The sequence below is a fragment of the Mizuhopecten yessoensis genome, unplaced genomic scaffold, assembly GCF_002113885.1.
Source record: "Mizuhopecten yessoensis strain PY_sf001 unplaced genomic scaffold, ASM211388v2 scaffold2801, whole genome shotgun sequence".
Classification (NCBI taxonomy): domain Eukaryota; kingdom Metazoa; phylum Mollusca; class Bivalvia; order Pectinida; family Pectinidae; genus Mizuhopecten; species Mizuhopecten yessoensis.
In genome coordinates this window covers 91,693-106,433 of record NW_018404726.1, presented here as the reverse complement: position 1 = coordinate 106,433, position 14,741 = coordinate 91,693, and the positions used below count along the sequence as shown (strand labels likewise).

Genomic DNA, 14,741 nt, shown 5'->3' with positions numbered 1-14,741 from the left:
GCAATTATAGTTCTTTTATCAGTAAATACTGAACATTTGTCATGAAAACCCTAATCTGATTCAATTTCTATCTGTAATTTCATCTTTGTAGTACTTCTTTTAATGCAATATGATATTATTTTAGTTATTTTGGTCTTATTAAAAGTTTTGTAAAGGAAAAATATAACTTATCTTGTTTTCTGTCAATAAATTAATTCGAGCCATTTGATACTTTTCAATGTACACCATGTCAATGTATCAATAAGAAATGGGCGGCACTTATTATACTTTCAATATCTTGAATATCTTCTCCAATGTTTCAAATTAGAAAGAGATTAACTAGTATAGGAACGTTGAAGAAAAACCTTTACAAAAAGTTTGGTGCTTATAGCCAGTCGAGGTCTCGCCAGTATATTTAGCACATCCATAATGCATTACGTTATCTTAATTTCCGCTTTGATGTCAGTTTCTATACAGGGCCCACATATCCGATAATCTTTTATCCAAAATGAATATCTTCCCTGTGTATCACATTTCAGTATTTAATTTCAATAGATATAGAAATTTGAACAGCTGGATATGATATTTACGTATTAACATAATTTAGTATCCCTTACTGTGATGTATTGAATAATTTCTAGGTAAGTGATATGGTAATCCCTATTACAGTGTTTGGCATGTCTGTATGTCGATCATGTATATCATTGAAATGTTAGGAGTGAAATACCACCCATGCATTTCCTTTGACCGTTTCGACACTGAACATTTAACTGTCATTATAAAGATATAATGGCAGCATCGAGGCTATCAGAGGGAAAAGAGGCGTCTCCCTCACATATTATGTAATCTTGTCTATAACGTATATATAAAATTATATCGGTCTGGTGCATATAGCAACATGTGCTCCACCATTAAATGAACTATATTGGAATGTTCCCCCTCATAAATTTATCGTATATCTCATATGTCATCAGGAAATTCCCAATCCTACACATGCAATCAATCTATTATTCCTTATAGGGCTATCCTTTCCTGATGTTTTTGTATAAACGATATTAAAACGTGTGTTCGATGCAAATATCATCTCTGCCATCAATTAATTAACTCATTCACCCCTGAAATTTCATAATGAACTATTCCAACCATTGAATTGGAAGAGTTCAAATGCGTCTTAAGGGGTGAATGAGTTAATTAATCAACACCTTCTGCCAAATGATCACTCATAAAACATCTTTAAAAATATGGAGTTAATAAAAATCCATTTTTTGTATGCAGAAAGTCTAATAAAGTAGATATTTATCGCAACATAAACAAATTTACTAATTAAAGATTCATCAGTGACACTAAGGTAAACAAAATTAACGTACAAAAATGTTCCGAAAAATATGTTAAAAAATACAGAAAAAGGGAAAGGTGCTGGTCAAACCATTTTGTACATAAAAATATTCATTTTTTGGCTACAGTAAATAATTTTTTCTCAATTAGTTTTTAAGGTAAACAGTGACAGAAATATGTGTCAGGGGTTTCATAGTGAAGTAAACTCTAAAAATGCAAAGTAAGGAAGTTAATTAAAACTTCAGTAAGTTGCTGCGGAAAGCCGAAAACAAATAAAGCAATCATTTTTTCTGCGACATATGACAATTTCGTCCATTTGGGAAGGAGCAGCATGTCACTGTCGAATTCCATACATCATTAATTGTTCACATTCTCTTTGTAATGAGCCCTTATAATATAATCTAATGTATACATTTTAACCCATACATTCCTAAATTTACATTTCAACCTTACCAAATAGAAGACTGGCCAAGTCCAGTTTAAATATGTAGGGGGTAAAGGAGTTAACACTTCTCGTCTCAGCTCTCTACAGTCCGCATGAGCCTGTACTTAGAGTTTGAGGTATATATAGAAATTGAACCTGTGTTATCTGAAAACCTTTCCCAACAGAATTACAATATTAGCTGTTATGCGATTTCAAAAGGGTCCTTATTTCTGTCACAGCGTCAGATATCAGAACTTTTATTCGTCTTCTATTGCTGATTTTTTGTCGTTTTAAATTATTTATAAAACAGTTAATCAATTGTTTATGAGAAAATCCAGTAATCGTCAAGTATAAAACGATTTACGAAACTTACAGGACAAATATTTCAGTCAATACGATTGTAAGTTTCTAACAGACATCTTACATATGTATGTGGGCATTTTTATGGTTTGTCATTGAAAAGATATATTTGTACCTTTTTGCTAGATTTGACTGCATAATCGCTCTATTTATCACCGTATCTGTTAAATAGTGGAGTAGTGTACAGAGGAATTATGTCTGGGTAGGGGTGTGACAGACGTAATTCTGATATTAAGCCTACTATTCTGCTATCAGTTTATTTGTGTGACAGATAGCCCTTATATTGGCTACCTACCTGTCCTGTACTTGTATATCAGGTCCTGCCTTAGGTGTTCTCGACAGGGGGTCAGTTATTGTCTGTAGCCTACTTTATTCAATCTCCTACAGAGATTTCCCCGATACGGGGGGTCAGTGATCTTTAACTACTGTTGACCTTGGTTTCGAGATTGGGTACACTGCCCTGTAGAATATATGACCCAGATGGAGCTGTTTTTTTATCGTGGTCTTAATATTGTATTCATAAAATATTTTACCTGTGGAAACTAAATTCTGCTAAGGTTTTACCAAGCTATACACCAAGACCAAAAAGTGTATAATATTAAATTTCCGTGGGTATTTCCTTTTGTGGTTTTAAATCATTTAGATTATGTCGTGGTATGTTCTTTGTAAAACAAAAACCATATCAACAAACAGTAGTCAAGTATCAAGCAAATACGTTGTATCTATTTTCGTGGTTCCATATCAACCGTAAAAGTACCACGAACGTTCACACTCATTTTTTGTTAAATTTGTTATGGATTTTCATTTTCTAACTATTTCGTTGTGCAAGCTATAATACTTATGTTTGATATTCTATTTTTCAGGTAGGAAAGAGTTTGGGTAAGTATAACTTATTACATCATCTTCTACATTACGCTCTCAAGATTAACTACTACTCTGATAAATATAGAACAGTCCACAGTTCTATACATTCATCATACCGGATCGATGATTAATTATTGATGTATGACTTTTTCAGAAATATATATTTATATTCACACTAATATATATAAATATGTATATATAAAAAAAGAATATCGGAAACACTGCATTTGTAAAGCCTTATATCGCTTTCATTATCAATCTTCAGACACTTGACACATACATGTAGCCAAACTCAGATCCAACCAAATTATAACATTATTAACGTAATCTTATGTGTGTATATGTGTGTTTGTGCGTGTTACACTTATCTATTTTCATTATTGCTTTATCTATATATTGGAATCTTGCATGAGTTTCCATTTTATATGAGATTTATGAATCGAGTCTAAAACGGCAATTTTCATGCAACCTTGAAATGTAAAAAAATACATTTTGACTCCAGTACCTAAGTCTGTGACGTCATGTGCTTGTCCTAGGCATGACGTCACGATTAAAACAGTTGAAACATACAACCAATCAAAGAGATGATAGGTCATATTACACGAGTTAATACGCAAACAAATATGACATGGGTATATTCACTGGATAACACAGTACATTATGTAATAATACTCTTTCATGTCCAGGAGTTTAGGATAGGGAAATTCCACCCGAGGGGTTTTCAAAGCCTCGGGTTTTACCAAATTTGAAAACCTTTCGGGTGAAATTTCCCCATCCTACACCCTAGGGCATAAACGAGTATTTTTATCTCATCCCAACTACCAGACTAAGATCAGAAACCATGGAAATACGGTTGGACTGGCTCCTATTTTGAAAATGTCAATTTTTCCCCTGAGTATTTTTCTATGAAAACGAATTCGTCAATGAGATTGAGAATACCCCAAGATTTGCAAACAGAGTTTGTGCAGAAGAAATAATCTCATCTTTCTAACATGTACGGTGAATATATCGTTGAAGGTTTTAATTTCATCATGTTGCCTTTTCCGCATTGCAGCATCGGTGTTTTCCAAATCTGTTACGTCACGTCATTGTTGAGCCTTTAGACGTCACTTCATGTGAAATGGGGTGTTAGATGGAAATTTCCTACATCCCTTTCTTACCCTGGACAGCTCTATCTTACACACACAGCAATGAGAGAAATATATATCTTTGTATGGTTTTTTGTGTCTTTTCTTATACTGTGTTATCTCCATACGATGCTAGTGGTTATCAATTTCACATTGTTCAACACTATATAATCTGTTCTGTTGACGGATTGTGGAGGATGTGTCATTATCAAAACATTTCATTTGAAATCAAAATATTAAATAATAGAATGTATAAGATGAGTCATCTTGAATAATTAGGCTATCGTTATAAACCTGGTAAATACGCAAGTACATAAACATATGAAATTGATATTCCGAAACGAAATGTACCCACAGTATACTGTCGACCTCACACTGAAATATAATCATATTCAATTTCATAATATTTTTTTTGGATGACATTCGAAAGCGGTTTAATTTTCTGTCAAGCAACCATTGACGGTGACTGTGTCACAGTTTATCGGCTCTCAGGACTCACAATAGACGTTTAACATTTACAAATCTGAAACGTTCTCATTTTGATGTCAGACTGAGTATTATGTCATGTTATATTCATTAAATCGTCTGTTGACGCTGGTAAGATTTGAATCCATGGTCTAGACATGATCTACAAGAGCATATATATATAAACTAATGCGTTCGTTTGATGCACATGCGCAGTCATCCGTCATTGTTGACAAAAACATGTGATTTTTAAAATTTAGTCTCCATTTAACGGTCGATAAAAGGAATGATTCAAACCAAGTGACTACAAAAACTCGACACAAAATTCATCTAAATCTTTCGAACTGCGTTTTAATACACGTTTAGTCGAGCTGGAGTATCTGTGCACCTATCACAGACGTTCTCACACGGATGTGAACTGTTTAACTAGAAGCATGTACACTTTTAACAGGCGTCTTAAAAATCTATTTGTATATGGCACGACATCAAACAAATCATTATCGAACACAATCACGTGAAGTATCATTTTAGAAGATTTGAATAAGCTAGCTATCTTCGTTGCTGATAGTAATGTCCGCGTTATACTGAGATAATATGAAAATGTCTGTAGAGTAAGTCAGTCGTATGCGCGACTATCGACCACAAATATTTGAAAAATCGACATTCTTAAACATCAATTGTCCAATTACCAAGAAAGTATAATAAACACAACATGTTCACACTCCACATATAACGTCGATATAGAGCGGATTGTTTGTAGGAGGAAGGAGCTATCGACTAATTATGGTTATTAGAAATGAGAACTGGCAGTTAAATCCACGTTCTCATGTCTAGACAAAAATATGTGCATGTTTACTTCTGGGTACGCAATTTGTTTGTAAATGAATCAGTTTTATTGCACGTTTAGGTATTTATACAGATATACATATCCACCACGCGTGAACAAGAACCAAGATGAATTGTTGTCAGCTTAATACTAATAGCTTCAGTTTAAATTTCTACTTATTCCTTTGTTCGACACTATTTATATTTCATTTAAATAACGATGGATATACTGTTTTAATTTCCACTTAATAAGTCTGACCATCTTTGGATGGACGGACATTTTATGTTGTAATGAAGTTGAATAAACTTTAAACTATTGACAAAGTAGACTTAACACAAAATTAACTTTCCGTCAGAAAATGTTTTCGTAATGGTTTCACATTATTTTAGCGTTCAGATAATTCTGTTCTGCTAATTTCTGAACTAGTTATGACCCATAACATGATAATTATGTTAAAATATATACGGATTTATAGAACAATTATACAATTTTTATATAAAATATATGCAAGTTGGTTTATATTGTTATCCTCAATTTAATATCTAAAAATCTCTGACATCAGTTGCCTGTGATACTTAAATATGCCATATTTGATATGTTGGCATTGACAATGCCAGTCACCAAGAATATTCCAAAGAAATATTAGATAAAATAATATCAACGTTTCCGGTAAATATGAAATATTTGATACACAAACATTCACGTTCACATGAAAGACGAATATTTGCTGCATTCATATTCATGTTTCTGGTAAATACGAACTTTCGATCGCTCATTTCCACGTTTTATGTGAATACGATTTCATGTATTGGATGCAATAATATTCATGATTCCGGTAAATAAGAATAATCGATATGCTGATATCACCATTGCTATTGTTTCTAAAACAAAAGTTGTGAATGTTATTATCTTAGAACGCTCGGATTAAACACTAAGTTAACTGAATCTATAAAGTAAACGATCAACACTTTGTAAGTCAAGACTCTCTAAATAATACAAGAGAAAAAACAAATACATTTAGGAATTGACGGTCTATGGGTTTCTCAAAGACCATCAACACAATAAGGTCAAACATATTTACAGGTTTTCGAATGAATAGATGATCATGATGCTAAATATGCCGGGAGGTTATATGGATTTCAATAAGAATAAAAGTGATGTAGATATCCCAAGTATTTAAATTAGTGCTGCGTATTTTGTTTTTGTTTCACGCCCTTCAAAGAAAGAGATCGAAGAAAGCATTGACTCTACAAGGGCTCCTGCATCAGTAGCCTCGTACGAACAACAACAGTTCACAAACCTAAAAACGTCATTAAGTTATCTCATTCATGTCTGTTTTTTTTTACTTATAGCACTACCTCGAGTCAAACGCCAAGACGACTCTGTCATAAGGAGGAATCGTGGTATGTACTTTTTGATATGATAATTTTCACTTTGACTGATTGGTGTTTTTTTTACTTGAAAAGAAAATATCGCTGTATCTATCATTCAATTTTGTTTCTTTGAAATTAGAAAAAGAAAAGAAAAAAAAGATGTTTATATAATACAAATACAGCTTATAATATATATATATTAAGTCATGGACAAGTTTAAAGCATTAGTGTTTAGATGTTGTAAACTTGTGTAATCTTATGATATTATTTGATATACATTCGCACAAATGGCCAAATATGCTATGAAAATATCCATCCCTACCTCTTCACCTCTAACACCCTTCTCAATTCTAATATAGCTCCCGGCGGATTCCTGTGTTCCAAGCTTCACTTAATATGTAATGCAGCGTATCTGAATGCCTTGATTCCCAAATGAAATGTCTGCTTGAATTATTATTATAGTGGAACCTCGTATGTGTTTTTGTCTAGGATTCGTTTTCTTAGATGATTCATTGATGCATACCATCATGCTGCGGTCTTACAAAACTGCAAAGAATGAATTAAAGTTAAAGCTGTCATTTTAAGACATAAAACAATAATAATGATAAAAGAATTAAAAAAAACCAATATAAAACGTAGTTGTACGAAAATGTGAATTAAAGACTTGTAAAGGTAACCGTATTTTGAAAATTCATCCGCTGACCTTAAACTGTGGAAGGTGAGAAAACTTTAATCTGTACTAGTATTATATTTTCGTCAACATTGCAGTGACAAAATATTATTCGACCACTGTGCTGATTTGTAGAATTAATCGTAAACTCCCAAATTTTACCATAGAACGTCAAATATATTAAATATTGTAATCTACGGCCATGTTTTAAAGGCTAGTTAGCTTAATGAGTATTAAAGCAATTTTTTCATTTTTGAAGTAATACAATTTTGAAGTTTTACATTTATAAGTAAATTTACATATATATGTATATTTTCATTGTTGTTTTTCATTATTATTTTTTTTCCCCGATGTTTTTAATATTTCATTAATTTCAATATTTTTTGAAAATGTGCTAAAGAAAATATTAATGTCAGGTTGTTGTCAAGCTGATATGACCTTTGAAAACTGCGCACATGACTCAGTTGCATCCAACATCATTTGCATACTGACACAGTAATACAAAAATCAAACAATTAATAATATCCGGATTATTAAACCCGAAAATAATGTTCGGGGATATATAATGTTATAATTTTCAGATATTATATACTCAACAAATTCATATTTCTTGATCTATTATAAAGTTTTTAAAATTAATTTGAAAACTTAATTCAACCTTTCATTAAAATTATGAAGTTTGTTAAAATGGATACAGACTAACGAGATTCCACTATATGAAGTTTAATGGTTAGAAATATTATTTTTACTAGTATATATTCAATACATTATCAAAGATAATTTTGGCAGATTATCTTGGTATCCGAGAAAGTGGATTATCTTTATTTAGTATTTACATTATTGTATATATGAGATATTTCCAAAACGATGGATGTGATACGGTCAACAGATGGGGATGGATGGGTGTGTGGCATATTCTTATTAACTTACTCACTTTACTGACTAGTATAGCAATGCCGTAGCAATTCATGTTAATAATTGGTTAATTTTTGCTACGGAAATGATGGAGAAACAGAACTTTTCTGGTGATGATTTTTTTTTTCTTTTGTTTTTAGTTTGTGGAAACATAGCCGACTTAGCTTTTGTAATAGACTCTTCGCGAAGTATTGGGGAACCTGAATTCAACAAAGAACTCAGATTTGTGAGGGAAGTACTAAAAGAGTTTGAGCTTGGTATAGACAAAACGCGGGTCGCCATCGTTTCTTTTAGCAATGTTGTTAAGACCGAGTTTAACTTTAATCAGTATTCAAATGAAAACGATATCTTAAGTGCAGTGTCAAGAATTCTATATGCCGCTGGTCCAGCAACAGTGACGTATAGGGCGTTAAACCAGACAAGGCGAGGCGTGTTCAACCCAGGGTTCGGGGACCGCCCGGGGGTACCCAATGTCGTCATTGTAGTGACAGATGGTGGCACGAACCCCGGGAGGGTTGATCCGTATACGAAAGAGGTGGGGAAAGCCCTTACCCTCGGGGAGGCTGAGGAGTTAAAAGTTATGGGCTGTCACGTGTTCTCGATAGGGGTAGGACCGCATATTGACCCAAGTGAACTTATGGGTATTGCAAGTAAACCGGAAGAGAAGTATTACCTTCAGGTGGATAATTTCAACAAACTGAATACGCGAGCTCTGACTGAAATGGTTGCTTACAGGGCTTGTGAAGGTGAGTTAATATACTTTACATATTAATTTATACAGTATATACTTATTTTTATATACATGTATCTTAACAATCTAATCTATATTCTTTCTTTGTAGGTTATAAAAAGGAATAACCATTTGAAATAATAATATTAATGATTACATTATAACAAATTACAAAAATTAAATATAGGAATTTTGATTTTTAAATGTTATATCAGGTCCCTGTTTTAGTTTTCTTTGTAATTGACATTTAGTGAACAACATTATACCGATTGACTACATCATGACAATTTCTTATAAGGATCTATGTCGTTACTAAGGAAATTAAGAAATTTTACTCATCTGGTATTAATTATTTTCTAATAAATTTAACAATTTACCTATAATAGTATGTTTTAGTTTGAGTGTATTAATTTCCCAATTTTAATATGTTTGTGTACCATTGCATATTTAATGAAACAATAAATGAAGAGTTCTAATTAATAAAAATACACCATGAATCATAAGGTGTCACTTAAATGACGGATGCTTAATACATGGAGATATTCCTTAGGTTATGTATCCATTAAAATTTAATGTGCACGGTATAATGAATGTTGTGTATGTGTTATTTTTCGAGGCAGAACTTTTTTTGAGTATTTATTTCTGTAAAAAAAACCTTTTAATTTAAGAGTCGATATTTTCCCTACTATCTCTAAGCCACACAATCAATACTACGAACATTTTTTTTCACAAAAACTTCAAAATATTACTTGACAAAAAAATGCATGATTCCGATCTATTGACAAAACAACTGCCTAACTTTAAAACTAACTTCCTATGTATTCCCGCCCATCTTGTATAAAGCACTGACGTCTATATATAAATATAGTGTGCGTATGATATCATTATCTTTACATATTCTATATAAATGTATAAATGTATAAATTATTTTACTGCATCGGATCACTGAGAGATGCCCGTTATCCAATCAGGGGCGTTTTACTGGTCAGTTTTATTGACATACATTACTCTGCTATGTCGTTGCAAGGATTCTAATTACCCGAATGATATTTGTGATTATATCCAATGCTGTTTTTGTCATATGTTATATGTGATATTTTTCCAGTGCCAAGTTGGGAAGAACGTAAGCGTTCACTTCGTTAAAACAGCTTTCGTATTTAGCAATGTTATTTTAGTGATCGGATCAATCTGATTGAAATACTGTTAGGCAGAGTATATTAGACACACGATTTGAAAACAAATGTCAGAGAAGATACAACTAAAACTATATAGAACAAGAAACAAATAAAAAGGAATAACATCAATATGATTTCGTATAATGTTTGCCACTTTTCACCTTGACTGGCACAGAGCCGAATGTCAGGACATGTTCGCATAAAGGTATTTCCAATCAGATTGACACGAAAATGCCAAATCCCCGGCATTTATTTTGTTTTAAAAGCTGAATACAATTATCATCATACACCGATTGTATTTTAATGTGCGTGGCATTTTTATCCTGTTATTTTGATTATAACGAGCATTTTAGATCAGTCATATGGGGTTGGAGTGCCCGTGCGGCTTTTAGATAATCCCTGCTTCCAATCGTCTCACTATATATATATATATATAGAGTCTGAAGAATCTCCTAGAAGAGATGAAAGTACTCAAGACTCGTTGTTGAGAATTTTTCTTTTTATAATATTTATATATATTTATATATACATAGTCATACCAGCTCATGCGGCCAACTCCGTTTAGCTACCACCTTGGTTAAGACACAATTTTCACCGTTTCTCATTTTAGTGAATTCAGTGGAAATGATACCTGTATTGAAAGACCACCTGTATAAAGCGTCAACATTCATGAATTCCCCAATGGTGGTCTCTTGATACAGGTTTGAATAAAAATATAGGAAGGCCTCTTTATACTGCCTCTGTTGGTACAGAGTTTAGTTTCTCAAAGGATCTTGGCGAAAAATGAAGGGAAATATATGAAAGGATTCCTTACGAAAAAAGGAACCTTGAAATATTTTGGCGGTAAGCGGTATATCGAGGGTTAATGGTGTGATTTAAAAGCAGATACATTGTATGCGAGGAGGCAAGTACAATACATAAAGATACCATCAAAGGATGATTATCTGTTAGTTATTTTTATACAACAAAGTTTTTCAAAAGACACTTGAGGAGTATAACTGTATATTATTCAGAATAGCAGACGATTAAAGTGCGTAATGAATATCTGTCTGCATTCCTATTCACAATTTTAGGGCAATATCTATAGGTACAATTTACAGTATACTTTAATTTATGTTCGGCAGTGTTTTTGACAGATTGTAGGTAGATCTTTAATAAATAAAACGACAAAAAACATTTTAATCTGTTTTATCTATTGTTATGAATTTAACATCATAATTTCATTGATATCATTATCTTCAGTCCAAAGATATTCCCATAGCTCGTTGCTGACGTATGTGATATGTTTTAATTAACTATTCAGAGAACTAACGAGAGTTATATAAACAAATATCAACTACAATCAGAAATATCGTTTCTCGACGTTTCTATTAAATCCAAAAACATCTTTGAACCAAGGTTTGGTTTCGTTTGGTTTGGTTTTTTGTTTTACGTCCTATCAACAGCTGTGGTTATTTAAGGATGGTGAGATTCCAAACAGACAAAAAAATCACAGATAAACACATTTTTTGTCTTTCATATAACTTCATTGACGAAAATGCTCACACCGAGAAGTCAAATTGTTACTCTTGTGCTCAGTAAGAGCAAAACTAAATTTACCAATATGTCAAAAGTTTGTTTTAAAATAAAACGAACTTGATGTGCAATTGTCATACATCCTATCTACATTAATATATGTAGATTATCAACTGTCTTGTACATATAAATGCATTTGACCTTTTCTTTTGCTATTTATGTTACGCCAATCAATCATCATTTCACGCGGCTGTAAAAAAAAAAGTATTTAAAAATCCCTAAATACGAGTTTCAATTTGTGAATTTCTAATAAAATAGATATTGTCCCTTGTATAACGTTAACACGATTTCGGTGAGACAGATTTGCATGAACTTTAACATTTAAATATTAAATTGTCATTTCTTATATGTATTATCATATTATTTTTTTATTTATGTCTTCCTAATTAAATTATATTTGTTGGAAATCCATGTTAGGTCCATATTGAGGCACACCTGTTGATTTGTAGTATAACAAAATTTGCTAAGAGGGAGCATTTCTGGAGGTCCTAGATTCGTTTCTCTATGTGTCCTGATTTAAGTGTTCGTGGCACAGGTGTGTCTGAGGCATCTGAACTATTTCATTGAAATAGGCTAAGTCATCTACTCAACCTCTGTATCAAAGACGCAATTTCACTATATCATGACCTACTCCACCTCCTGTGTCATAATAAGAGAAGATGTCACTAAGAATGGCCTAACCTCGGGGAACCACCTGGCAAAACGTATCTGACAGTATTGTACACAGGAGATACATTCCTTCTTCTCTGTCAATGAGCCCAAAATAGACCCTGACATACGTGTTTTGAAAAGAATACATGTAAGTGGTCGAAACATTTTTCTGCGCCACTTTTAACAGAGGGACACAACATTTGGGGATTGATATTTTAACAAACATTCCTGGATCTGATGAACGACGTCATGTCAGATTTTACCTTTTGAAATGGAAACGCTTACTTTCGGAATTCATGTTTTCGCCTTTAAATTTACGACTTTGGTATGTTTTGCACAGTCTGCGTATTTGCCACCTTTTAACTGACGTTTTGTATTCACATAAAACTGTTTACAGACATAGAAAGAAAAAAGATATCTACACTTGTTCTGAAAACATATCTCATTCTTTCAAATCTCTTCATTCTTTTTCTAATTTACCCGTGGTAGAAAAATAATACGATCTTTGGGACTTGAGATATACCTCTATTGCTTATAAGAGGCAGGATTTTGTTCCTAATAATCTTAATGATATCAGAATGAACCTAACGTCACGGAAATGTCATGGAAAGTGTCACATTCACCATAATGCTTAGTCGTCTACTTTGTTTCAACTTCAATGTGAAACGTAAATTGTTAAACTATATATATATCTTTCCTGTTGGTTTTCTAGTCTACGATTCTGAAAACGAAGGAAATTGAGGAATAATATTCAAAAGAAATGTAACATAGGTTTTATTCGTTTATCGGTTTTATGAAAAAACGTATGTTGGTTCCTTATTTTAGTTCTAAGATATAGACAGATCGTTTCTAGATGAAATGTTTCTTAATAAAGCGTGAAGGTTCTCGTGTAGGTGTTCGTATCAATACAAGTTTAAGGCAAGTTTTGCGAACCTATAACGTACTTTCGTCTTACCTTAACCCTGCCGCTGGCAACAGCAAGTTGTTTAAAGTGAAGAGTTGTTTCATCTAAAACCTGAAGTGTTTTTTTACCATTGTTCACGTAAATACACAAGTACGTCTACCAATTTACACTTAAATCCTTTTTTTTTTTTACCATTGTCCACTTTAAAACTGAAGTATTTTTCAACATAAAACTGACCCGTCGTTCACCTTAATGTACATTCGAGTGCTATATCTTATCCAAATTAACTACGAACGTGGTTATGTTAGTGGGTATGTTAGTGGATATGCGAACGGGTGTATCAATATTCAGATGTAAGAAGTACATGTGAATCAAGCTATTTCTGTTCACTTACACAGGGAAAATGATTAGTGATATTTGCATACTTAAGAAACTAAAAAACCAAATATGCAAGATTTTGAATTTCAAATAATCCATTTTAGAGTATAAACTCAAAATAAACATATTTTCGGCAACATTTAAAAATATGGATTTCCGTTGATACACCGTTAAGCTGGTGGAGATTTACAACATTGAGTTTTAGTCCTTTCAAACAACTTATATCTTATTAAAACTAATTCCCTATGACAACACTTTGTCCTTTTAAAAGTAAACATAGTGTTCTTAACCGACATTAGTATTGAACTCGAATTTTGTAAGTGGTATAAATGTAAACAAGAATGGTTTAAGCAGAATTATTAGGAAACATACCGGCATGGCGAGGTCAATAGAAAATATTTCATATTTGTTTATCGTTATTACTGAAAAGTAAACAAGGTGTATGAACATTACAACGTGGTCACATAAATTCAATGCAAATAAAACAACACCAACTTGCAAACACTTGTCAAACAGTTTCAATGACCATCGAGAATAAGTCCTGTATTCAGGTCAGTAACGTGTTGACCATTGTCCGAGCTAAAAGTATCAAACTCTACCCTATTTCAATTAAGAACAAACACATACACTTGGTCTATCGCAAGCATTCTAAAGTGTCTGTGTACCTTATTCAAGAATAAACATCCCCATAACTAGCAGCAAAGATTAATTACTTCTGAAACGGCTTTGTATTTCTTCCTATTTAAAGAAATTTTAACGGTAGAAATTCTACTTCATCAAAATAAATGTAACGAAAATGAAAAAGGTATTTCGATTCATGGGTGTTCTCTAATATTTAACCAGTTTTACACGTAGCCACTTTTACCTTTCAAGTTTACCGTTTAGTCATTTGATGATATATCCTTTCACGTGTTTTATTTACTTTTTATTGGTCCGAAAAAAACTGTTTTTTTGTGTTGATGGGCCGTTATGAATCCAATAAAAATAATA

At 32.5% G+C, this 14,741-nt stretch overlaps 1 protein-coding gene across 3 annotated transcripts in view; it reads left to right on the top strand.

The window, feature by feature from the left end:
* LOC110446568 (cartilage matrix protein-like) overlaps positions 1-14,741 on the top strand; it is a 138,381-nt gene that overhangs the window by 82,935 nt on the left and 40,705 nt on the right. For 2 of the 3 annotated variants that reach the window (XM_021491773.1, XM_021491772.1), the window contains exons 3-6: positions 2,962-2,977; positions 6,733-6,783; positions 8,479-9,084; positions 10,174-10,191. In XM_021491773.1, the coding sequence (XP_021347448.1) occupies positions 2,962-2,977; positions 6,733-6,783; positions 8,479-9,084; positions 10,174-10,191 (691 nt within the window). The remainder of the gene's footprint in view (positions 1-2,961; positions 2,978-6,732; positions 6,784-8,478; positions 9,085-10,173; positions 10,192-14,741) is intronic. The other variant, XM_021491774.1, reaches the window with a different exon arrangement.